The 27,623-nt window shown below is 36.0% G+C and overlaps 1 protein-coding gene across 3 annotated transcripts in view; it reads right to left on the bottom strand.

The window, feature by feature from the left end:
• LOC110113330 (malonyl-CoA decarboxylase, mitochondrial) overlaps window positions 1–26,817 on the bottom strand; it is a 46,638-nt gene extending 19,821 nt beyond the window's left edge. For 2 of the 3 annotated variants that reach the window (XM_020845875.2, XM_020845876.2), the window contains exons 1-9: window positions 26,660–26,817; window positions 26,431–26,574; window positions 26,218–26,356; window positions 25,939–26,128; window positions 25,236–25,380; window positions 25,058–25,148; window positions 24,807–24,865; window positions 24,639–24,716; window positions 15,833–15,916 (exon numbers count right to left, since the gene is read on the bottom strand). In XM_020845875.2, the coding sequence (XP_020701534.1) occupies window positions 15,833–15,916; window positions 24,639–24,716; window positions 24,807–24,865; window positions 25,058–25,148; window positions 25,236–25,380; window positions 25,939–26,128; window positions 26,218–26,356; window positions 26,431–26,574; window positions 26,660–26,767 (1,038 nt within the window). In that variant the 5' untranslated portion in view covers window positions 26,768–26,817. The remainder of the gene's footprint in view (window positions 1–15,832; window positions 15,917–24,638; window positions 24,717–24,806; window positions 24,866–25,057; window positions 25,149–25,235; window positions 25,381–25,938; window positions 26,129–26,217; window positions 26,357–26,430; window positions 26,575–26,659) is intronic. The other variant, XM_020845877.2, reaches the window with a different exon arrangement.
• Between the last annotated feature and the right edge of the window lie 806 nt (window positions 26,818–27,623).

Here is a 27,623-nt window from a genome sequence, read left to right as displayed (position 1 = left end):
CCTAAGAAGGGCGTCATTTGTAATCAACTGCAAATACTAGTGGATTTTTTCAAATTGGGCAAGGCCATGTGGTTTTTTCCCTTTTTCAGGAGTTTCCACGTAAAAACTATTGTTGAAAATAGTTATGCCTTATATGTTCGGTCACGCAAGTCTGTAGTTGGCGGTGGAATTTTTTCCTGTAGTGGTGTTCGGAAGAAGCCTTGTAGCAGTGTTCGATAAAAGCCCTGTAGTAGGATTTCGATTGAGTGCAGAAGTCCCTGTTCAACCGTTCGGCACAGTGTCCAAAAAACACTGCGGATAGTTTCGACATAATGGGAATTCGGAAAGGCTGGGTCATGTAGCAATTTGACTGTGAAGTTGGGCTCAGACATGAAATTCCTGTAGAGTTCTTTTTGGCATGTTGCTTTGAGAAATTGGCAGTGGGGTAAGGGGAAGTAGAGAAACTACATAGATAGAGAAAGAAGGTATTAAATTAAGTAAATTACATATGTTTTTACGTTGCTTACTGATAGAATGTGGTTAATATTGAAATTTATTTTAAAGTGTAGAATATATATTCAATCAAGGAAACATACAAAAAGAAGAAAAGTTAAGTGAGAACAAATCAAGATTCATCTAGTCTTATGCAGAAAGAAAGTTTCGGAGTGACTTACAATCGTAGAAGATTATGAAATAGAGAACTTGAGGAGACACCTCGACAAGAAGGTAAGTAATGCAAATTTAATGTTTAAAGGAATTTTGTTAAATTCTATTTGTAGATTGATAATTGGTTGTTGGTGATTGATTGAAATAAAGGAACATAAGTGTTACAAGTAATTTGTTTTAATTTAGAATGTTCTTAAAAATTAAGTATGAACTATGCTTATAAAATTCTAGCATATGAGTTCAAGATAAGGGTTTGTACGTTTATCTAAATGTTTTTCTATTTGAGAAAATTTTAGAAGGATGTCAATTTCTTTATAAAATTTATGCATATAAATTTTATACAAGTTATAATAGAAATGATTATGAAAGCAAGAAACAAAACAAATATGAGCTATGATTATGGAAAGAATGTTGATTATTAATTTAATGTAAAATTTGGCTATAAATGATGTATGACTTACCAGTATAGTGGGGACAAAATGATTCCTTTACAAGAGACTACATGGTAAACGGGGCAAAAGGGACCCCAAAAAATATTATATATGTATAGCATGTGGCGCAAAATGGACCTCTATGTAATTCACTGGTGATAATGTCAGATTTATCTGGGCTCCATTGAATATTGTTAAGAAAATGTAACCAAATCTTTTACATATTAAAATTGATATTCAGTGTAAACTCCAAAAGAAATAAAGAATCATGCTAATTATATTTTAAATATGTTTTCAGTGATGATTTCAATATTTTGATTTATTCATTTTATTGTATTTTAATTATTAATTAATTTGCATAATTTATTTAGCCTCATAGTTCACCAGTATTTTTTTACTGGCTGTTGTTATAGGAAATGGAAAAAAATATTATTGCATATTAATTTATGCAAGTTATTTCTTCTTTTATGATAAGGTTATCTTTGTTAGTGAGTCTACTTGTAAGGTATGAAAACATTTCAGAAATAGATTTTATTTACGATTTCCTTTGTGGCTCCGTAAAAATATTTTTATTGAAGTTTTAAATTATTAGCTACTTCATTTGATGTATCCAATAAAATATTTTTGAATGTTTTATATGAATCTTCATCTAAAGAAATTGTATCAGAGGTTAAATCAGGAAAATGTTGTGTTATGCATGTTACACTCTACGTTTAAGAGGTATTGTGGGGTGTTACATCTTATGGCCTCGTTTAGGAGTTACCTGTAGTTTAGAATTATGTTGGACCTTGCTACTCCGTTTAAGAGTTGCCCGTATTTTTGGATTTGAATTGGGACTTATGACTTCTATTAACATTAACCCATATAACAGGTTTTACAGCTTCTATTAAAAGTAACCCAAGTAGAGTTTAGGGTTTAGGGTTTAGGGTTTTAGGGTTTTAGGGTTTAGGGTTTAGGGTTTAGGTAACCCAAGTAGTGGGTCTTACGATTTCATTTAAAAGTAGCCCATATGTTAGGATTGAGTCGGGACTTACGGCTTTAATTTAGCTGAGATTTATCCTATTTTAGCTAGTAGTTGCCTATTAGGCTAACTTTAGAGTAGTAACACACCCTACCACCAGACACTAGTGCCTTCCACCCTAGCTTTTAATAGTTTAGTGTAATTTTATTTGTAATAGTGCTCGTAGCTTTCCTACTTGAGTAGCTTGTCTTTTACTTTAGTAGAGTTGTGTGTTAAGCACTCACTCCTTTACTTTCAGTAATAGTTCTACTTTAGTACATGTTTGTTTTAATACCAGCTATTATCTTACTAGTACTAGTTTTGTTCTGTTTGTTTTAGTACCTACTTTACTAAAACTAATTTTGTTTTACCAATACATGTTGTACCAGCACTAATTTTGTTTTACCAATACTTATTTTATCAACACTAGTTTTGTTTTACCAGTACTAGTTCGCTTTAGTATACCATACTAATGATTTGTTTGTTTACTTGCAAGTACATTGTGGCTAGCAATTGCAAGAGCTGGTGCTTGCAGTTGCAGGGTATACCAAGAGCAAAGGCTTGGAGAGCTGCTTGTTAGAGAGCAAGAGGAGTTTAGTTTAGAATTTTTAGAGCATTCTTTCTATTTTATGCTTTGTTAGTTTTTTTTTTAGGAGTTTGAGTTTTAGTATGAGTTGTACACAAAGTTTGATTAGTAGAAACATTCATTTTAAGTTCTTTTTTCTTATTTTAGTTTATTTTAATTAATTGCATTAATAAGATCATTAATTGAATATGGAATTTTTAATTAAAATTTGGATTTTAGCTGATTAAAGTTATAAATTTAATTCAAAATTAACAGCTCGGCTCATTAATTTGAATTTTAACTGTTTTAAAATTACTCAATTTAATTTAATTATGTTATTAATTAAATTTAATAGCTTATTTTGTCATTTAAAGTTTTACATTTTCAATGAAATTAATTGAAATAGTTTGCTCAATTTTAAAATTATCAAGTTTATTAATTAAATTTCAAATTTAAATTGATTAATCAATTAACATGGAAGATTTTTAATTTCAATTTAAAATTTTTATTAGTTTATTAATTAGAAATTTTCAATTAGTTAGATTATTTATTTAATTTGGTTAATTCACTGATTAATTATTCAATTAGTTAATTAATTGATCAATTAATATTTATTATTATTTATTTACATTTAAGGGGTTTAAAATGATTAATTAAAAGAATTAGTTTAAAATTAATTAATATGAAATTTAATTTTTATTTTAATTAGTTAGTAAATTAAAATTTTAAGTTAATTACTCATTTAATTAGTTATTTTAATCATTTAAGTCAATTAATACGACAAGTTATTTTAATTAATTGGTTAAGTAATTAATTGATATCTTAATTAGTTAATTAAATGGAAGGTTCTAATTAATTCATTAATTAATTACGGATTAAGGATCGGACTAATTAATGGTTTCAGCTAATTAATTAAACATTTAAAGTTATTTTAAATTAATTATTAGTATTTGATTAGTTAAATTGATTAATTAGGTTAATTAATATTACAGTTCATTATTATTTTCAAATTAAATAAGTCAATTGAATATTTTTCATTTTCCGAAATTTTGAATAAATCCAGTACAATGAATTAATATTTTTAAAAAAATTTCGGCAGCCTCCCAATGTTCCCTAAGCGTGAGGGGAGGTTGGGTAATGCATTTGCTTTTTCTAGTTCGCCTAATCGGATAGGAGTCAACAGTCGAGGGCTTCAGGATGTTGTTTAGTCCCAGAATCGGTCTTCGAGCATCTATTTTCATTGAGATTGAGATTGCGAGCATCTGCTTTCTTTTAATTATTGAGGTTATTATTATTATAATAATTATTATTATAATAATAATTATTATTATTATTATTATCATACGCATAATTTCCTCATAATCTTCTCCTCTCACTTACGAATTCAAACAAACAGTGAGATTAGGTCAAAGCAAATAGATGAAGCCATGCGCGAGGCCTAAGGCGAACTTGGGTTCGTTCGTCTAAAGGGAGGAGGCAAGACGTGGGTTTTTTCGCATGAAGGGAGGAGGCCAGATGGTGGGCTTCTAGTCTTTGTTAGCACAAAGGCTCAAAATCAAAAGCCGTTCACATGGATCGAAGGTGCCAAGTGGGATGGATACACTGGATGGCTGGATCACATAAAGCCTGCCTCTTTGAGCGTGTTCGGAGTCAAGGGAGGTGAAGCACAAGTTCGGTTGGACCTGGAGGTGCGATCGTCTGCTTGTAGAAGGTGTGCGGTAATCTGGTCGGAGTCACACGTGGAGGGAGGCCTGGATCGATCGAAGCGATCGATTGCAAGCAGAAGGCTCGATCCAGTCAAGAATCGAGAGAGACAAAGATGTGAAAACCCAAAGCTCTGATTGCAAGTGAGTGTAAGGCCAAAAAGCTTAATTTTCATTTATTTTATATAAGTTGTTTGTCTTTGGAACGTGTTTGACAACATGCTAGACGTGGAAACATGGATGTTGGTTGCGCTTGATTTCTTTATAAGTATGAACATGATAAGCGTTTCTATTTAAGTTCTAATTATTTCCCTAGAACATAATAAGATGGATGTTTGCATGCTTCTATAATCTTTTCAGTTGTCCAGTATTTTTCTAGCAACTTGAAAGATACTAAAGAAGCCAAATATAAGATTTATGTACAATAACATATAGATAGTCTAATTTATAAATGTGCCGTTGTGGCAATTTAGTTGCAGAACATTACTTGGAATATATTATGCTGCTAAGTAAAGAAATATAAAACCAATATTTACTGTGGTCGTTTCGTATCTTTTTCTCCACCACCAAATTATATTTCTTTATAGATCTCAAAGCATCTGCTATCTTTTTTTGTTATCATTGGATTTTGTGGATTTACTATATGAACCTCAGCTTGTAGATTTCATTTTAAAAAAAAAATCTTGAACATCTAATAGGCGCAATCCCCTATAGTTAATTAATTACCCCTCCCGATAGCAAGAGAGAACTTTCGATTAAGGCTAGTCGTCAAATATATATGTAGTATCCAGCGCATAGTAGCAGTAAAATTTGATATTTGAAAATTGAAATCTATATCACCGCGCACTTAAACGGATGGTTGGGGGAATGACGATGAACCCGATCAAGATCTCATGGTTTCGTTGTCTGGGGTCATCATGGCCCCTTCTCTACTTAGTCAAAGGAGGTAGTCAACCCCACCAGACTAAAGGATCCTCGTCGGTAGCCATGGGTTACTTTGTCCAAAGGTACCTCTGTAGACTTAAGATGAATGATTGTTTAAGGAGACAAATTTGAAGCCACCTTAGCTAACAGAAGGCATTGTAGCCTATCGGTTATATCCTATTGATTTACACTTAATGATTTTGCGTCATTAGGAAACATACAAGCTCTGATCATTATTGTAATTTAATGGTGTCATTTACCAGCAAAATCACCAGTTAACGGACACGTGCCACATTCTTACTGACAAGAAATGACTTGAGAATGAATCCCAGCGATATTCTCGATTAGACATTTGCTCTTTGTGAGCTGAAGTGACTTTCTAAACTTGTCTACCTCGGCAAACTGTTACGGATGGTTGATGGATATTTTGCTTTAAGTATTTGATGATTAATTTCAGTTTTAAACATTAATATCATTTATGAATATAGAGTTTTGAATCTTTAATAGGTTTTTGAAAGTTAACCATTCTTGTTGAGATTTATCTTTAGCACGTCCATCATCGGGCTGACTTTATTGTCGTTTTAAAAATTTATATTTCATAGAAATTTGGGAGACATTTTAAATATTTGTGGTCTCCTCTGATTGAGATTCTATCAACATGCCCATCATTGGGGTTTTATTTATATGATCATTTCATTAATTTGACCTTATCAACTCTACTTGCTTGCAAATAGAGGATCAGGTTGAGCTCCTAATTAATGGAATTATTGTGTGGATATTGGAACCCGAAGTATTCATTTTGATGTGTAAATTTTCTTTGTAAGAGACCTTGAAGGCCTAATACGAACATATAAAATCAAATACTCTGGTTGGCGCTACAACGGTGTATTTGTTTGGTGGTTCAAGTAGTGTCCACTCATATCCATCCAAACAGATGGTCAGACGTAAACTTAAGTTCATCATTTTTTTTTTACCCACGCAATATCCTCAAACATCATGTGTGTATAACGTTACGCTCGTCAGGGCCTATGTGGGTATATGACTTTGCGTGCATTTAGCATAATATATTTGTATAGCGGTTATTTATATGTAATGCAATACGTGTCTATGACATATTTGCATGTTTGTACACATGCTTATGCTTTTATCTACATGTTAACATACTCACATGCATACTTGTGCATTTGCATGTATATGCATATATTGAAATTTCCATTTGTGTATTGCTTGATATTTGACATTTTGCATGGTGGCTTAATGCAGCAGTGCATGATATGAACATATAATACATCTATGCATCAACTGTTTGCTTCCATAATATATTTGCATGATGATTCAGTGCTTTCATGAGAACATCCATGACTAAAGCAAAAAAATATGGGCTTAAGGTTGATCCTTGGACTTAATCCAACTGAAATAGGAAAATACTTGGTCAAACCACCTTGTGTCTGGACATTAGTAACAACTCCTGCATACATATCCTTAATAACTTGAATATAAGCTTTATTAATCCCTTTCTTTTCTATAACTCTCCATAGCGCTTCTCTTAGAACTTTATCATATGTTTTCTCTAAATCAATAAATATCATATGTAGATCCTCCTTCTCTCTATACTTCTCCATCAAATCTCTCAATAAACGTATAGCTTCATAGTAGACCTACGCGACATGAATCCAAATTGATTTTAAGAAATGTTAGTATCACGCGGCAACCTATGCTGCATAACTCTCTCCATAGTTTTTAAGTACGACAAATCAACTTAATTCCTCTATAATTAGCATAATCTTATACATCACCTTTATTCTTAAAAATAAAAATCAACATGCTCATTCTCCACTTGACATCTTTTTAGTTTTCAAAATATTATTAAAAAGTTTACTAAGCCAAGAAATTCCTTCTTCTCCTAAGCATTTCCTCACCTCTATTGAGATATCATCAAGTCCAACAGCTTTTTCACAATTCCTTTTTCTTTAAAGCCTATCTAACTTCGATTTTACTAATATGAAGATATTAACAAAAATCTTTATTTTCATTTAAGTGTTAAGGTCACTAAAGTCAATCGCATTCTCATAATCTTCATTGAAGAGTTTATAAAAATATCTCATCCACCTTTATTGAATTTCTTCAAATAAAAGCATTTTTTTATCTTCATCATTAATACACTTCACTTGAATTAAATCCTTACTACTCTTACATCTTTATTTGGCTAACTTATATATATATCTGTCGCTCTCTTAGTATTTAATCTATTATATAAATCATTAAAAGCTAAAAATTTTGTAGCACATTATTTTCTTAGACTCCTTACGAACCTCTTTATATCATTCTCAATTATAAGAAATTTTATATTTAAATCAAATTTTATAAAAAATCTTTTTTATTTTTTATCTTTTTTTGAACATTTTGATTCAATCATCAACTAGTTTTATTATTATAAGCTTTTCCTTTTGATAATCCAAGCACATCTTTTGTAACATTCTTAATATCACTAGCTCATTTTTCCCACATGACATTAGTTTCCTCATACACAAACAATCTTAAGATCTAGTATCTTACTCTCAAAAATATTTTTGTTAATATTCTTTAAATGCCCCATTTAACCTAGAACAACATTTTACTTTATTTGTTATTTTATATCCTTTCATTTAAATTCAAAACTAAAAAGCGATGTTGGGTACACAAACTTCACTTGAAATAACTTTACAATCTTTGCAATCTAAACGATCTATTTTTCTTATAAGAAAATAATCAATCTGAGTTTTACTATATCCATTCTTATAAGTGAAGAGATGTTCATCTCTTTTCTTAAAAAATGTGTTATCAATTATAAAATCATAAGTTTAAAAGAAAACTAATATGGTCTTACCACCTTTATTAATTTCTCCAAACCCAAAGAAATCATGAATGCTTTTAAAATCATCTCTCTCTACCAACATATCCATTTAAATCTCCTCCAATAAAAAAAAAATTCAAGAGGTAACTTATATATTAATTATTCTAAGTCATTCTAAAATTTTAATTTTGAACCCATATCAAAACCTACTTGATGAGCACAAGCACTTATAATATTAATAACTAAACATCAACAATAATCTTTAAAGATATAATTTTATCTCTAATTCTATTAATTTTTACAACATTATTTTTTAAACTCTTACCTATAATCACACCTACACTATTTCTAGTACAACTCGTATCAGAATACCAAAGTTTAAATCCTAAATATCAATCTCTTTAGCCTTCTCTCCAACTCATTTAGTTTCATGAATGCATAGAATATTTATATTTCTATGAATCTGTTACGACGGTTCCTCCTGAACCGCCTCAGCCCAAGAAGGAAGGGCCGGCCAGACCGCCAGAGTATATCAAAGGAGGCAATCTTGCCTCCTTTCTTGCCCAAATTAAATTACCGCCTAGGGGTGGGGTCCACGGGATTTGAATTTATTTGAAAATTATTTTTAAGAAAGATTTGAGGAGGTGGAAAAAGTCTTTAAATAGGAGAGGTAAGAGGAAGGGAGGGGCATGCAAGTATTGTTTTCTTCTTGGAGTTTCTTGGGTGTTTTGGGCACTAGACTCTCTTGTCTAGAGATTTGGAAGAGACGATCCTCCTCTCGAATTGAGGATCACTTGTATCTTGATTTCGTATTGCTTTTGTTTTGTTTCCCTTATTGCAATTTAGTGATTTGGGGCTGATTTCGCCCAGATTTTGGTTGAATTCTCGCTGTTTTGTCTCCAATTAGTGATAGGTTTGCTTGCGAACTCAAGTATTCCCTTGGGGTTACTTGCGAACTCAAGTATTTCCTATCAAATTGGTATCAGAGCGAGTCTCGGGACCGGTGGAGGGCTGATTTCAACCAATTCCAGCAAGTTGCTGAATTTTACTCCAAAAAATAAAAACCCTATTTTTTTGGAGAATCTACAAAGGCCGGATGGTGATGGCGGCCAAAAAAGTGGATGCATTGGAGGAAAGACTTGAAGGGGAGATAAATCAAATCAAAACGACGGTGGAGGAAAGGATTTCCTCCATGGAAGGACAAGTCGCCGACCTCCGAGATATGATGAAAAAAATGTTGGAGATTCAAAATCAAACAGCGGCGTCAGTGGCAAAAGGGATGGAGGGGAAAAATAAGAACTCTGAAATCCGTCGAGAAGAAGATGAGGTGGAAATCGTGGAAGGGGAAGGAAGAAGACCCCATCTGGAGCCTTTCCAAAGGGAAGAAAGAGGAGGATATGGGGAACGCCAGGAGGGATACTACGGTCGCTGAGGTGCTGATTTTGAAGAAAGAAAGGGGGATTTCGAAGGAGGTTGGGCTATGGTAGAGCAAGGGAAGATCGGGAAACCTGGGCTGCACCCAGCACTTAGGAGAGGGGAAACTATGGAAGGATCAGGGGAAACGGTGGTGACCAGAAGGTGAGGAAGTTGAAGATGCCCATATTTGAAGGAGAAGACGCATATGGGTGGATTTACAAAGTAGAGCAGTACTTTGCCGTCAATGGGTTGACGGAGGAGGAGAAGCTGACAGCCGCAGGACTGCTTAGAGGGGAAAGCCCTGTCATGGTTCCAGTGGAGAGATCAAAGGAGGCCGATCAGAAACTGGAGGGAATTCAAAGACTGCATAATAGAACGATTCCAAACCGATCGGGGAGAAGACTTCTATGAGCAGTTCTTTGCTCTTACACAGGAGGGATCAGTAGCAAACTACCGGGAGCAGTTTGAGCACCTAGCCAGCAGGGTGGAGCGACTCTCCGATACAGTATTGGAGGGAAATTTTATGAAAGGGCTAAAGGCGGAGATCCGAGCAGCAGTTAAGGTTTTGATGTCCCGTGACTTGGGGGAGGCCATGAAGTTGGCCCAATTGGTGGAAAATCAAAGGAATTTGGAGAGAGGAGCCATGAGTAGCAGCACCGGTGGCACTTACAGGATGACGACCACCCATCTAGCACCTAAAGGTTCTGCAACAGGAGGGAACCGAGAGGCCACCAAGGAAAAGACTGGAGGAGGGGGAAATTTCAAGCGGCTAACGGAGAAATAAATGCAGGAAAAGAGGGCTAAGGGGTTGTGCTTCAGATGCGATGAAAGGTACACACCAGGGCATCGGTGCAAGGACCGAACTCTTCAGGTTCTCACCGTCTGTGATGACGAGGAAACTGAGGGGGGAGGTGAGGAGGAGATAGAGGAAGAGAAGGATGAGAAGCTACACATGGATCTAGCTGAGGTTTCCCTAAACTCGGTGGTAGGGTTCACTACGAATCACACCATGAAAGTGAAGGGAGAGATAGAGGACAGGGAAGTGGTGGTGCTGATTGATAGTGGGGCTACTCACAATTTTATTTCCACCCAGGTCGTCGATCAATTGGGAGTGAAATTGGTGGACACCGGCTGTTACGGGGTGATGATGGGTACAGGAAAGGTGGAGAAAGGTCAGGGGATTTGCAGAGGAGTGCGACTGACCAGCAGTTCCAGGAGGTGTTCCAGCCACCTCAGAGATTACCACCGCAGAGGGAGCAGGAGCATGCCATCATATTGAAGTAGGGAGTGTCACCTATCAGGGTACGGCCTTACCGCTAGCCTCAGTTCCAGAAGGATGAAATAGAAAGGTTGATCAGAGAGATGTTAGAGGCAGAAATCATCAGACCCAGCATCAGCCCCTTCTCTAGTCCAGTTCTATTGGTAAAGAAGAAGGATGGCAGTTGGTGTTTCTACGTGGACTACCGAGCGCTCAACAAGGAAACTGTACCTGATAAGTTTCCGATCCCAGTTATTGACGAGTTGCTAGATGAATTAAGTGGCACAGTGATCTTCAGTAAGATAGACTTGAAATCAGGTTACCATCAGATTCGGATGAAGAAGGAGGATGTACCCAAGACGGCATTTAGAACTCATGAGGGACATTATGAGTTCTTAGTCATGCCTTTTGGCCTCACCAACGCCCCCGCTACTTTTCAGGCCCTTATGAATAAGGTTTTCAAACCTTATCTCAGACAGTTTGTACTGGTATTTTTTGACGACATCCTGGTCTACAGCAGGACAGAGGAGGAGCATTGGGGGCATCTGAAAAGGGTGATAGAGGTACTGCAGGAGCACCAATTGAGGGCCAACTTGAAGAAATGCTGCTTCGCACAAGCCAACGTGGAGTACTTGGGCCATGTTTTATCAAAAGAGGGGGTGGCAGCATATCAGTCCAAAATTGAGGCAATGCTAAAGTGGCCGGTGCCGAAGAATCTGAAGGAGATGGGGGGATTTTTATGGCTGACGGGTTACTACAGAAGGTTCGTAAAGGGGTACAGCAATATAGCATGGCCACTCACTAAGCAGTTGAAGAATGATGGGTTCCTATGGGGGGAGGCAGCTACAGCAGCATTTGAGAGCCTGAAGAAGGCGATGACGACGGTCCCGGTCCTAGCCTTGCCAGATTTCACTCAGACCTTCTTTGTGGAGACAGATGCGTCAGGATACGGGCTTGGTGCAGTGCTTATGCAGAATCGTAGGCCCATTGCCTATTTCAGCCAGGTTTTGACTGCTAGAGCCAGGTTGAATCCAATCTATGAGAGAGAATTAATGGTCATCGTTCTGGCCATCCAAAAGTGGCGACCTTACTTGGGAGACATTTTATTGTTAGGACAGATCAACGGAGTTTAAAATACCTACTGGAACAACGAATGGTGACGGAAGAGCATCAAAGGTGGTTATCCAAGCTGCTGGGGTATGATTTTGAAATTCAGTATAGACCAGGAGTGGAGAATAAGGCGGCAGATGCCTTGTCCAGATGTATGGGGGAGCTGCAGACAGTGGCACTTTCCGTTCCTTTAATGCTTGATTGGGAGGCTATCAGAGAAGAAAGTGCTAGAGATGAAGAACTGGAAAAAATCAAGGCAGCTTTGCTAAAAGAGGAGGGAAGCCATCCAGAGTACTCATTAGAGGGGGACAGACTACTATATCAGGGAAGATTTGTGATGCCTCAGACCTCGATCCACATCCCAAATCTACTCCAGGAATTTCATGGGAGCGCAGTGGGGGGGCTATTCAGGAGTGCAGAAGACCTATAAAAGATTGGCGGCCGAGCTTTACTGGAAGGGGATGCGTAGAGATGTAGAAGAGATGGTGGCAAGGTGTGAAATCTGTCAAAGGAACAAGTATTTGTCAATGTCACCAGGAGGACTACTACAGCCATTGGCACTACCAGGACGAGTCTGGGAGGAGATATCCATGGATTTTCATAGATGGGCTGCCTCGTTCAGAAGGCTTCACAGTAATCTTGGTAGTGGTGGATAGATTGAGCAAGTATGCTCATTTCATTCCCCTCCGACATCCTTACACCGCGGTGACAGTGGCTTCAGCCTTTATTAGAGAGGTGGTCAGATTACATGGCATACCAGAGGCAATTGTGACAGACAGAGATAAGGTATTCCTCAGTCATTTTTGGAAAGAATTGTTCAGGCTACAGGGGACATTTCTAAAAAGGAGCACTGCTTACCACCCACAGACAGATGGTCAGACAGAGTTGGTCAATAGGAGCTTGGAGACCTATTTGAGATGTTTTGTGTCGGAGACACCCAAACTTTGGGCCAAATGGCTGTCATGGGCAGAGTATTGGTACAACACCTCTTTTCACTCAGCTTCACAAATGACTCCATTCAATGTGTTGTACGGAAGGGACCCCCCTCACTTAGTAAACTTTGGGAGTAGCAGTACTCCAGTCTCTTCCGTAGAGGAGTATTTAGAAGAAAGGGATCGAGTATTAGAGGAATTAAAGAAACATCTACTGAGAGCTCAACAGATTATGAAGAAACATGCTGATGGACATAGGAAGGACATCCAGTTCGAAGCAGGAGAGAAGGTGTTCTTAAAACTCCGACCATACCGGAAGAAGACGGTGGCCAACAGAAGAAATGAAAAGCTCGCTCCAAGATACTTTGGACCTTATGAAATATTGGAGAAAATTGGAGCAGTAGCATATCGGCTAAAACTACCACTCACAGCAACTATTCATCCCATTTTTCATGTGTCACAGCTGAGAAGAGCTATTGAAGATTATACAACCAGTTTAGAGTTATCAGTCACACTCACAGAAGATTTAGAGGTGATTATGGAACCCTTAGAATTGATGGGGGTTCGTCAGAAAGGAGAAGGTGAAAAAGAAGTACTGATCAAGTGGAAGAATCTTCCAGACTACGATGCCACATGGGAGCCGTATGAAAGGGTGAAGCAACAGTTTCCTAGTTTTCACCTTGAGGACAAGGTGACTCTTTTGGAGGGCGGTATTGTTACGGCGGTTCTTCCTGAACCGCCTCTTGAGGCGGTTCCTCCTGAACCGCCTCAACCCAAGAAGGAAGGGCCGGCCAGGGTATATCAAAGGAGGCAATCTCGCCTCCTTTCTTGCCCAAATTAAATTACCGCCTAGGGGTGGGGTCCACGGGATTTGAATTTATTTGAAAAATATTTTTAGGAAAGATTTGAGGAGGTGGAAAAAGTCTTTAAATAGGAGAGGTAAGAGGAAGGGAGGGGCATGCAAGTATTATTTTCTTCTTGGAGTTTCTTGGGTGTTTTGGGCTCTAGACTCTCTCGTCTAGAGATTTGGTAGAGACGGTCCTCCTCTCGAATTGAGGATCACTTGTATCTTGATTTCGTATTGCTTTTGCTTTGTTTCCCTTATTGCAATTTAGTGATTTGGGGCTGATTTCACCCAGATTTTGGTTGAATTCCCGCTGTTTTGTCTCCAATTAGTGATAGGTTTGCTTGCGAACTCAAGTATTCCCTTGGGGTTACTTGCGAACTCAAGTATTTCATATCAGAATCCTAATATCTATTAATTCCATTAATTTACATGTAATGGTACATATATTTCAAGTTCGTATCCTAATTTTAGTTTCATGGACTAGCTTCTTTACCCACATCCATCCATGATGTGGGAATACTTGTCTATTTAACACTACACCCAGACGCTAGTGCAACGACCCTTGCACACTTGTTTGTGTATTCAGGCCATGCAGTGCATCGCTTCCAAGGAACGTCCTAGCATTAACACAATGTATTAAAGGATTCATGTCATGATTATTCAACAAGTTTTATGTTGGATGTCGACTAACTAACACAACCCTCCACTTTTATCATATGTTTTCTCTAAATCAATAAATATTATATGTAAATCCTCCTTATTTTCTCTATACTTCTCCATCAAACCTCTTAATAAATGTATAGCTTCCATAGTAGACCTATCTGGCATAAATCCAAATTGATATTGAGAAATATTAGTATCACATCATAAGCTATGCTCAATTACTCTCTCTCTCTCATAATTCTAATATATGACAAATTAACTTATCCTTTTATAATTTGCACACTCACATGCATGAACTTTATTCTTAAAAATATGAACCAACACACTAATTCTTCACTCATCTAGCATATTTTTAGTCCTCAAAATAATATTAAAAAGTTTCGTAAGCCAAGAAATTCTTTCATCTCATAAGCATTTTCACACCTCTATTGAAATATCATCGGATCCAACAGTTTTCCACACTTCGTTTTCTTTAAAGCCACTCTAACTTTGCTTTTACTAATACGCCGATAAAAACAAAAATCTCTATTTTCATTTAGGTTGCTATGATCACTAAAGTAAATCGTATTCTCGCAATCTTCATTGAAAAGCTTATCGAAATATCTCATCCACTTATGTTGAATATCTCTTCTAATAAAAGCACTAAAGCCCTCAAGTTCTCTAATGGCTAAAAAATCCTTAAGTTATGAATCATATGGTGCACTTAATAGTGTACAAAGCCCTAGATTAACTAAAGTCGGCTTGAATTTGTCCTCTTAGACAAACATCCACCCCAAGTCTACAAATTTCTCTTAGATTAAACAACTCATAGTTGCTGACAATAATCATTTGATTGGGTCCCTATATTAAATTTGCTGTTATTATATGTTAAGCACTTAATTCTTATCTGATAACTAACTTTAATATAAAGTTTTTCCTTGTTATTGAAAAGGGTAATTAACCATAGTGACTTGCATCTATAGGAAATTTGAAACTACATCATAAAATCTTGTAAAATTAAGATGAAATATCCAGGTAGTGTGTTACCTTCAACCTAATATCATTCCAATAGTTTGACCCAGAACCACATAAACTCTCCCAGCAAAAAGTTGAGGGGTGAATTTTTGGAGCCCACATAAATTTAATATAAAATTACCTTTGTGTCTCCAGGCTGACCTGCCCAATCTCGCCTCTAACCTTGGCTTAAGAAGCCGAAGTATAAAAGGAACAAGCATCTTTCACCAGCAACTTCAAAAAATGTTTTAAGTTTCCCTCCCCACTATCATGTCAAACTATGAATATCAAAGCATTGTGCTAACCAGAAACAGTGTTTCAACTTGTGTCATCCAGCCAGTTAATATGTTCATAACATTTCTTGGCAACATCTTTGGCCAATTGCAACTCTCTTAATCATTAATGTCACAAGCATCATGACACACAAAGATGCAGAGAATAGAATATGATATTCTGGAAAATAAAAATATTAGCTATCATTAAGACAATAAACAAGAAGTGCATAAACACACCGTGATATGTGGCATATCCCTTCTAACTAGCTCAATCACACGTTTTATTAGAAACTTTCCGAGGTTGATCCCTGATAAGCCCGGCTGTCAGTAGAAACCCACAAATTACAGATACGTATGACAAACAAATTAACTGCAACGTTACAAAGAATATCAAAGGAAGTATTGTTGGCATGAACTTAAATTTAATATAATACATGAGACAATAAAATATGAAACTTTTAATCGATGTGACATTAAAATTTGGATAAAGATATTAGATTCACTAATATTCACAGAGGAAAAATAAGATATTTAATCAAAAAATGTCACAATGATTGTAAATTATTTAAAATAAGATACAGATGTATTACATCGAAAAATATGCTCCATCTAAACAAAATACAGATAATGTTTATAGCCAGTATAGCCAATATAAAAATTGTAAAAGAAATGATAAGAAGTGCGTGCAACTAATGAAACAACAAACAAGCCGAATCTAGGGAGAGGAAAAAGTTGATGTACGTTGGCTTAACACTGCATTAGAAGGATGGCCACCTCCGCGGGAATACGAGCATATTTCCACCTTGACGACAAGGTGAATCTTTGGGAGGGGAGTATTGTTAGACCGGTCCACTGGACCGGCCCAGCCGGTTCGCACGGGGCTGGCAGTTCGCGTAATATGCGAAATCTCCGCAGGAGGCGGAGATCGGGGGGGCCGTCCTCTCAAGAAGAGCATTTTAGGAAGCGTTTTTGCCGGTTTTGCGAGGGAAATTTGAATGTATGGACTGTTTAGGGATTTCCTTTTGATTTGTATGCATTAAATAGTAGATTTTCCTAGGGTTTGATCATCTTGAATTTGGGCTGAACTTTGAGATCTCTTAGATTTAGGTTTTCTTTGGGCTCTAGCGACGTCTAGAGATTTGGGAGAGATCGATCCTCCTCTCGAATTGAGGATCAATTGTATCTTTTCTATTCTGTTGCATCTATTAGTAAAATACAAGTCTTTTCTCCACTGTTTTCTCTCCGATTTGCTATTTTTCCACTGTTTTGGGGCTGATTTCTTCTGTGGACAGCAGGTTGTCATTGATTATTGCTTCTAAAGTAGTTAGGAAATACTTGAAATCAAGTATTTCGTATCAGTTTCAACCATAGAAAACTGCCCAAAAGTAGATAATTATAAGAGATGCTAATTACTTCACAAAAAATTTACAGAGGTTACCCAAAAATGGAAGACACATTCTCAAATCATATTTTCCAACAACATGAGCATAGCTAATGTTTGAAGAAAAGATGGCTGAAAACTCTAAAAAGGGAAGAATGGCGCATGCAGCAAATTTTCAAATTTATAGCTGGAATACCACACAAAAGTAGTAACCATAAGAGTGTTGGAAGGTGTGCTAGATTCATATAATTGTTATTATGGCTGCCTTTAGGATCTTATTAAATGTTAGATATTCTATGAAACATTCAAAAATAACACAGAATGTGGGGGATTGCAGCAACATCTCAAAGTTTAAATCAAAATGCAATTTTCTTTCTTTCTCCATAGTGAACATTATCACATCCTCGTTAAGGATAAATAGATAATCACCTATTAAACATCATATCATCCATCTCATCATATACTATGTGTTGACTGCTTGGCAGTCCGGTTTAGCTTTGACAATTGGCCATGCCAGATTGACCTTTCTTGAACCCTTTGGCTAGGGGTGCCAACTCAAAGTTTCCAAGTTCATGTCAAGTTCAACAACTGTTTTAGTTAAGAGTTAAAACAACAATCAATTTCTTAAACATGCCATTCTGTTTCAGCATTAAGCTACAACTACTGTACAAAGCGGAATTTCAAGGTTTCTACAACAATCTGATAATATAAGGTCGATAACTCATGCTTCATATCTGGAAGCCAATAATCACTAAAGGTAAGAGCCATAACTTCTTAGCAAGTGCCCAGTACGGCGCTACCTGGAAACTATAATAATAAAAAAATGCCTACCTGACCATTTATAAAATATTTGCTGGAGGCCTGGGCGAAGGCGAACCTCATCCAAGTTTGCAAGCTTTAGAATTTTGCCAAGATTGACAACTTCATCTGGATTAGAGCAGCCCATTCATTTGTATTCCCAATGAGTATCTAAATTGGTTTTTGTCCTTCCTTAATTCTAGGATACTATTAAAAGTTTTTCTAATTTAGGAATATGAAAGCTCAACCAATGCGTACTATAAATTTTAGAGATAGGAGTTATCCCCCGTCATTTAAATAATTAAAAGTTAAACAACAAAAAACAGCACGCATATGAATATTTATATCATATAACATGTCAAATTATTGTAATAAAACTGTTAGTAATGTATATGCTATTTTTATTAGACTAAACCACAATATCATTTTTTCTATTTTTGTTACAATTACTAAGACTTTGGGCCACTTAATACTAAAAAGGAAAATTTACATACATACCACTTTATACCATCATATTTACATATCTAATACCCAAAACTTTAATATTACATACATATCACCCTATGTTATTTTAATATTAAATATGTCACTCATATTTCCTTCCTACCACTCATATTTTTTATTTCTACCACTTATATTTGATATGAAAATGAACTATGGGTGATATGTATGTAATATTAAAGTTTTAGGTGTTAAATACATAAATAGAATAATATAAAGTGGTAAGTATGCAAATCTCCCTATTAAAAAATATCATAAACAAATAAAAAATAATCAATGGTTATAATGTACTCTCTATTGATGTCTCCCTATTGATGGGGACATCAGCTCATGGAAGGTTTATCAGAGGCGTGGCCGCTGATCTACGGCCACGATCGAGTCCTTATATTTCTGAGTATTTATGTTATTCATGTATTTTTCTATTTGCATGTGTTATATATTTGTTTTTATTATTTTTCCAGTTGTACTCTTATAGTGGGGAATGTCGTATGTAAGCCCTAAGGCAAGATTGTCTTTTCTTTTCTTGAGTCCGTGCACTTGGCTATTTATATCCTCATGCCTTGTGTTTTGAAGTTAATGAATGATTATGAGAATTTTCTTGCACTTGTTCTTGAAGCTTAAGAGAGAGCTTCAGAGAGAGAGTTAGAGAGCTTGGTAGAGCCTAGGATAGGCCACCAGTCGTACCCAACAGTTACCACCGGTGGCTCTTGGTTCTCCTTCCCTTTCTCCTCCCTTCCCCTTCCCACCACCACCGGCCACCCTTTCTCGACACCCGAGCCTTCATCCCCCCCTCAAAACCCTCGGCCCCATCCCCTACCCGAGCCCCTAGGCTGCCGGCCCCAATTCCCCTAGCCGCCGGCCAACCCCTTCCATCCCCTCCCTTGTGTTCCCCCTTCATTGCTTGTGATGACACTTGCCATTTGGGATGCTCCTAAATTAGGAAACTCCTTTAGTTCAAATCCAAATTAATTTGAATTTAAATTATTTCCTAATTTATGAATTCTATTTTTGGAAAGTTTTCTAATTAAAACTTATTTGAATTTAAAATTCAAATAGGATTTTAAAAGCCCTTTCCTAATATTCAAAACCAAATCAAGTAACATTAATTGCTCTCCACAAATCCCTCCCCTTCTCCTTAATGCCACCGGCCCCTCTGGCTTGGATTAGGAAATATTTCCTAAAGACCCTCCTTGCTTTAGGCAATAATTCTAATCTCCCCCAATTCTCTCTTGGTCGAATTTCCCCTTCCCCCTTCTATTTAATTTCTTCCCATAAGTGGACCTCTCTTTTGGGAAACAAATTAAATCCCCACCTCCTCTACAAACCGCCGGCCCATCTCTCCTACCCGCCCCCTCTCTCTCTCTCTCTCCAATCCCCTCTCTCCCTCTTTAATACCTTACTTGAATTGAGGCTAAAGTTCTCCCTCCAATTTCCCTACCTACTACACTTAGAAAATCTGAAATCCCTCTCAGATTTTGGCTCAAAATCTGAAACTGTTTTCAGATTTTTGGAAGGGAGCCTGAGGATTATTTCCTCTCCACGTGCAAGAGAAACTTCTTTCTCTTCGACGACATTCAAGAACATTAGCAAGACGGAAGGAGAGTTATTCCCAAGCCCCCATGAATGGCGGATCCAGCTACTGAATACGGCTTAACTTGGGACGAGGACGGTTTCACCGATATCCTACGATCAACTTTCTTCGACGTGAACCCAAGGATTGATCATACCGTTGAGGACTATGTGGAGCGCGTTTTGGACACTTTAGTAGAAGCCATTAACGAGCACTTCGAAGGCATCGAGTGGAGGATCTCCACTACCCCTTGACGAGAGGTTCTCCTTTCTTCTTTTCATTATTTTCTTAGTCTAACTGGATCTTGTGCTTGATTGTAGTCACAAAGGACGACTCTCTCCGCTACTGCTAAGCTTAGTAAACGTGGAGTTTTGAAAGTGCCTTTATGCTTATTAATTCTTGTTGTTAGACTAGGGATTTCTTTGAAACTACTATTTTTCATTGTGTTGTTTTCTTAATTTATTTTTGAAGGCTTCAAATCTCTTGCTACGTAATTTGGCCTAAGCGGGTGTGACCCCTATTTGTTTTGATTCATTGTTTCAAATTGCTAGTAGTTTTGTTCTATGATTATTCTAATCACGAGTTGTGCAAAATCCAAATGAACTAATAGCATTTCACTTTTAGTCCTGCATCAGTTATACATAGATAAATATTTAATATTAATTACGTCAATTTAATGGCATCATATCATGATTTGTTGCTTTAAAAGGAATGACAATGTTTAGTTGTCTTTTTTTTTTTAATCAGAACCTAATCTCAATATTTTGTTTTGTGCATTTTAATATTTTTATTTTGATAATCTAATCTGTCAGTTTATGCGTCCATGTTAATAGATAGAAATGGTCATAAGGCTCCTAACATTTTCTACGGTCAAAGGGGAACAAAGACTAGAAGTTTAAACTTTTTTTTTAACTTGCATTTACGTTACTATATAAATAAATTATTCTAAAGTGCGGTATTTACAGTTGTTAAAATCTTGTTGGTTCAGATTGTTCCCTTCATGAAAAGTCAAATTAGTTGACAAAAAAATTAGAAAATCAGAGAAAGGTCAGTAAAATAAAGTTTATAAACATGATCCGCACTCACAAGAAGCACTTAACAAGAATGATTAGAAGAAGAAAAAAACATTAAAACCAGCAAAAATAATTAAAAGGTGTACCTAGTGCTTGGGGCTCCTATGTGAACTTAAGGCTAATTTATGCAGCCTTACTTCACTATTACACAAAGCGTGTTTCCAAAATTGTAATCCTTATGGTCAAAAGGGAGAGAAATCTCTCATCAACTAAAAAGCTGAATAGGATACTTGGAAAGTTGAAATGACAGCCTCCCATCACATCTTAGCCATCATTAACATCATAGTCATCATTAATAATCTTCTCCCAACTATGTAGGGTTTCTTTTATGAATTCTTATTTCTTATTCATTCATGTTGAGTGTTTCATAAGGTGTTAAATTTATTTTACATAACTCCTTTTGCACAACTTTTATCCATATTATGTTTACTCTATCCATTTTCCTTTAAAATTCTTCCAATCTGATTTTATATGCTCATCAATTGGTAGATTTTCTAGCATTTGTCATACATGTCCAAACCACATAGATCTATTTTCATTAATTTAACATTATTTGATTCTAGCCTTGTCATTTCTCAAATATAATCAATTCTCAGCCCATTATTTCTAGCTTGATCGCATAAACATCTTTACATTCTCATTTTACTACAATCAATTGGACTATTAATGCGTTTTCTTTGCCAAGCATTTAGATACATCTAACATAGTTGGACTGCTTTTGTTTATGTCTCCATGATATTCGCTAATTAGATTATATTCCTGAGGCATTTATCAAAATTTTAACTTCTTAGTCTTAACTTTAAAGTCTTATGCTCATTTATATCTCTATTATTATTTATATTATGTAATAGAATCAGGAAAGTAATAGCACATAAAATTCAATTGATCTTTAATAATGTTTACTTATCATTACCAACATCCATCTAATTAAATTGTATACCATACACTTGACCTTGTTCTACTGATCTTAAGCCATTTAATTCTACACAATTTCCCCATGACTATAACTTTCCAATTACATCATCAGATGTTTCAAAACGATGGCATCACCAAACAGGCAAATAACATATATCAAGGTAACATAATTTAAATATATCATTTCTAAGCATCTTTAAAACAAATATAAACAAAATTTAGACTTAGCGTTAATCCTTGATGTAATCAACTTTGATTGAAAACTCTTTGGTTACTCTACATAGCTGCAAGTTTTACCTAACAAAACTTTAAACATATATTAAATAACTCCAAAAATAGCTCTAACACACCTTTTTCCGTACGTGCACCAAATAAATTCTCAAGGCTCTAAATCATGCCTTCTCCTAATCAACAAATGCCATATGAAGATCTATTTTTTCTCTATACTTTTATATTAATTACCTAAGCGCAAAAGAAAAACCTCCATGGTGAATCTTTGTAGCACAAAAACAAGTTGAATCTCTAAAATCAACATGATTTTTCAAAAAACATATTACATTATCCTCGTCCATAACTTCATTGTGCAATTCATAAGTCATTAGTTTAATTCCTCTATAACAACAAATATAAGCATCTTCTTTGTCCATAAATGCTAATACCAAGAATGATGATTCTGAAATCTTTTGATATCCTAGCAGTCTTAAATATTCCATTAAAAAGATTTATGAGTCAAACTACTTCAACATCTCCCATCACTCTTTCGGACTCAATGGATACCTCGTATGGGCTTAATACTAACAATATGCATCTTCTTTGGAGGGCACTAAACTTCAATTTTTTTGACCAATTTAGAAGATACTTCGAGACTTTATTCAAAAACAATAGAGATTTGAACCTTTTTTAACTCACAACATTAAAAAACCAATGCAGGGTATCTAAATGCATTGTTCATATATGTTAGCATCGATGTAATGATTCTTTTTGACAGTATAACTAATTTGAGATAACCAGTCCCCTGTCATCCCTCTACTTATTGATAGCCTTTGGCCAGCCTTACTCGAATCTTTTAGCACCATTCTTGCAACCAATAGCTCAAAAGAATCGTAAAGACTGGAAATGACATAAATATGACTTGGGATGAAAATATTCTAATGACAAATTTTTTCCTCTTTTATGGTGTCAAATCTTTCTTGATGTCATACAAAACTTCAAATCAATAGATGATAGTATCGAATTTCACGATTTGTAAAACAGATTAAAAAGAATAGGAGTAAAAACAAGAACTGCCTAGCCTATTTTGTATTATTGCAAACTAAAAGTTCAATAAATAGGAGCAAAGATTTATTGATGTCCTTCTGCAGGATCGAGGTACCTGGAAAAGCAATGAACAAGTGACAGCAAACAAGCAAACAGAGAAAGGGAGAAGAATACCTCTGTATTCTCGTTTGTATTACTATTGTAAAAATGAAGATCAAAAGTTGTTCTCTCTTTTCTCCTTTCCTATATGTAACTTTAGCACTTCTACTATTACTATATTAATGCAAATAAGAAAAGGCTGCAACTAATTGTGCCAATACTAAAAACAGAAAGTAGAGGTAGTGGATACTGCTGCAGTTTGTTAGGGAGTGTGTAATGTGCCGCCAGTCCACAGAAGTATGCTATCCTGCACATCATTTATCTTTCCGAAAGAACAACAGGACAAAACACTAAAATGGTTGGTATTAAGGATAGAAGACAGCAAGACTCTTCATAACATAGTATTGCTGAGATGGGACATTTAAAGATTTTGAGGTCAGAATTAAAAGAGCACACTCAATATGTGAAGCTCTAACCGATACACTCGAGCAAGACATTTTTTATCATTGAATATAAAAAAAGTCATTCAATGATAATGATGTATGCCACCCTTAATCATGGCAGTTTGATTTAGCTACTTAAATTTCATTATGTGCAGTACCAAAAAAACTGAAACAAGTTCAACGATCTGTTTTATGATTGAGATAGGCATGGGATTAGATGTGTTCTGAAAATTAAGGGAAAAAAGGATTTTTCTTGAGCTTTTGCTCATGATTTCACTATCACACTTAAAAAAGGATCACAACATAGAACAATGATAGAGTAACTACTGCTGCTAATGCAGATGCGCATGATACAAAAAGCACTTTTGTTTAGTAAACAGATAACAAGTAATTCTAAGAACTCTATTTTGATAACTGACTTAACTTGACGTTATAATTGCTTATTTGGCAGGTCTGGTTACTAGACATAGGCACATATTCTTTTTTTCTTTTTGCTTCCTTTTTTTTTTTTTTTTTTTGCATGATAAGCACTGTTTTTAAACTTTGAGGTTTTCTTTTTTATTTAGTCTTTTCATTACCTCAGAAACATATTCTTTAATAAAAAGAATGCTTCCCAAGCATGTCAACAAGGAATCCAGTAGCATGAAAACCTTCTATATGCATATTAAAGTACCTTTCACAAACACACAAACTAATAGTCCACATGTTTCTTTATGATAACATAACAATTTAAACTTATAAAGGTTTAACAACTTGATTCTATGTTTGGCCTAAACTCAATAATACATACATATTAGATCATAAGCCAAACAATTACCTTAATAAAAACCTCAAATCTCATTATGTTCTTGATAGTTAAAATTTCTTATAAGTGATTGCCACCTGAGCAACAGCTTATGCCACTTATGAGAATCCCATTTAGAAATTTATATTTGTGGTTCTCAAAAAGAAAAAAATAAATAAATAATTAGTATACAGATCATCTTCCAGCTAAATCATTACTTACCTGACTCGATGATATAGAGTAAAATAACGCACAAGTTGCTTCATTCTCAAGAAATGGGGGATCATCCCACAAGACCTCCTAGTGTCAACCAACAAGATAAAAAATGACCATTCTGAACAATTGGTGCTTAACACTTGAAAAATGCAAATTTGAGGTTGTTAAAGTAACCTGAATGGCCTTCGCAACTTCCTTTAAAAGAGCAACTTCAATAAAAATAAGCGGCTCACCTAATGAAAATATATATATTTGTGCATATGTTACAGCAACATTAGCAACATGGTATTGCTGAATGAAAAATTACATAAAAGAAATTGATATGTTTATACTACATAGATATGGACAGAAGAGAACAGCATGCTTTTTTTCTGCATACACAGGTGATCAATTAGCATGCTTATCAGCTTGGGTCATCAGCTAACCTGGTATTGCTGAATGAAAGTATCCGAAGCAACGGCGACCAGTACTCAACCGTCTTCTCAAATCTTGCAGGCTTCTAATGGGATGCACAGCCTATGAATGCAATCAATTAAACCAAGTTTATAATTGGAAACCGCTGATTGTCAAAAGCTTAAACTAATTATTCAGTGATGACCCAACCTCATATGCTACAATCTTCTCTAATAAGGATGCAGGATCATCCCATGTAATCTGATGAAGGTGCAAAGCTGCGGGGCTCAGCCAAGTTATGAGTCTTTCTTTCAAATATAAGTCTAAAGCTCGCAATGATGGCAGCTTTTCTTTCCTGAATAAAAAGTACTTACATCATAAGAAATATGCATAAGCAATCAGGAAACACATTTACATAATACCCTATAAAACCTTTAAAAAAGGGTGTATTCCTTGTCAAGAATAAGCATCTAAATTACCAAGCCATAGGATTGGCCTACTCACAAGCAATTCCCAGGTAATTCTCTGATTCGGGGGAAAAAAAAAAAAAAGACCGTGCATGGTACAATGAAACTCCCATTGATGCAAGGTTTGGGAAAGTTTAAGCTACATTACCCTACATTTGAAACCGTGACCTTTCAGTCATAATGAAGTCAACCAAAATACTGTTCCACGACATACTTATATTGCTGGGATAAGACTACTAATGGTTATGGCCTACCAAACCTGAACAAACTTCCATTTTCTAAAGTCATATATCCTTTCGGTTAGATGGAAAAAAAAAAAAGATATATCCTTTGGTTAAATAAACATGATAAGAAGATTATCTGATTTAGATGCAATGCCAATTTCATATGAAAGTATCCAATCGATAGATTCTCCTCTAAGTCAAGCACAACATGAGAAAGCTTACTCAATCACTAATAACAGGTCAGCACGAAGAACAGCCAGTATCTTTAACCCACCGGGATATGCATTCAGCCTCTCAAAGAAAATATCATACATCGGCTTAAGAGCAATGCGAAGGTTCCGCTCCGTCCTATAACAGGAAGCCAAAAATGCCTCATCTCGGATTTGACCTCGCGATTGTTCGTCCTCAGTAACTGCACAAGCTCTAAATATTTCACTTATAATTCATCTGGATTCACGAGGAAATAAAGCCGGAGAAAAAAGGAGAAAGAAAAAACGCAACTGCTCTCGGGTTCCTGAGGAAACCCTAAGTTCAGATACTGCGCCATCAGCTCACGAACTCTCGCCCGGTTCACATCGTAGTCTCTCGCCAGAACAAGAAGCAGCTCCCGTCGACCTTCCTGCGGCAAGCTCAAGTAACCCTACATTTAAAACCATACCTCAGTAAATAGATCAAGCCGTTTATCCTTTTGTTTCTCATAAATAGAAGATAAACCTTAGAAAATTCTTCAAGGTTGGCGTCCACGAACTCGATCTTATCAGATGGGATTGCGATAGAGGCTTGCATCCACTCCTTCACATCAGCCAATGCAACCTTGCGCGAGGTATGGCTCTCTAAGTTGGCCGACGAGGAGGCATCCTGTGATCAGTCGGGAGAAGCGAATCCGGTGAGGACACAAGAAGCTGGATACCTAAAATCAGGGATAGGGGAATAAATGGCTCACATTTGCCGGTGTAAATGGAGGGGTGGTTGCGAGCTGCTGGCCACTGGTAGCTGCCGCCTTCATTGGAATTCTCATGAGCACGGCGAGTCCTTTTCGAAAGAGGCTCATTCGCTCTCCCTACCCGAAGGAAAAAGGAGCGGCAACCTATATATATATATCGGAGAGTCGGAAGTATTTCGCTCAATTTTTAGTTATTTGTAAAATTAATTTTGAGCGATTTGCATAAATATCATTCTATATCATTTTATTTATATATTTAATATTTAATATTTTAATATTTTAAAAAAAATTAATATTACATAAATATCATTTTATATTATTTTAATATCAAATATTACACTCATATTTCATTCTTATCACTTATATATTTCATTTCTACCACTTATATTTCATATAAAAATAAAATATTTATGAGACACTAAGTTTTTTACGTGGAAAACCCTGAATAGGGGGAAAAACCACGAGGCATGGCCCAGTATAAATGAATCCACTAGTATTGTAGTTGATTACAAATGAGGTCCTTCATTGGGGAAGGCCTTAGTTTGATGTACATCTTATAAAGTACATTACATTGTGAGAATATAAAGCATCATTGTTGATGTATTTGTTTGGTTTGAAGGATTGTAGTCAGTGTGCGACGTAAGTCGGAAGGACCGTAGTTGGAAGGCAACGGAGGTCGTAAAGACTGTAGTCGGTGTGCGATGTAAGTCGAAAGGACCGTAGTCGATGAGCGAAGGAGGTCGGAAGAATCGTTGTCTAACGACGGAGGTCAGAAAGACAGCGTCTAGTAGAAGACCATCAATGGACAGAAATCCAACATAAGGTAGATGTCTGGTGAAAGTCCGACAATTGGCAGAAGTTCAGCGTCAAGTAGAATTTTGGAAACGAGCGGAGGTCCGGCGTCGGGTAGAAGTCTGACGTCATTTGGAGGCCGAGGAGAATTCTTAATTTAGATGGTATTCAA

The sequence above is a fragment of the Dendrobium catenatum genome, unplaced genomic scaffold (genome assembly GCF_001605985.2).
Source record: "Dendrobium catenatum unplaced genomic scaffold, ASM160598v2 fragScaff_scaffold_156, whole genome shotgun sequence".
NCBI lineage: Eukaryota > Viridiplantae > Streptophyta > Magnoliopsida > Asparagales > Orchidaceae > Dendrobium > Dendrobium catenatum.
Note: the sequence above shows the minus strand (reverse complement) of the source record. Positions and strands in the feature narration are given on the sequence as shown.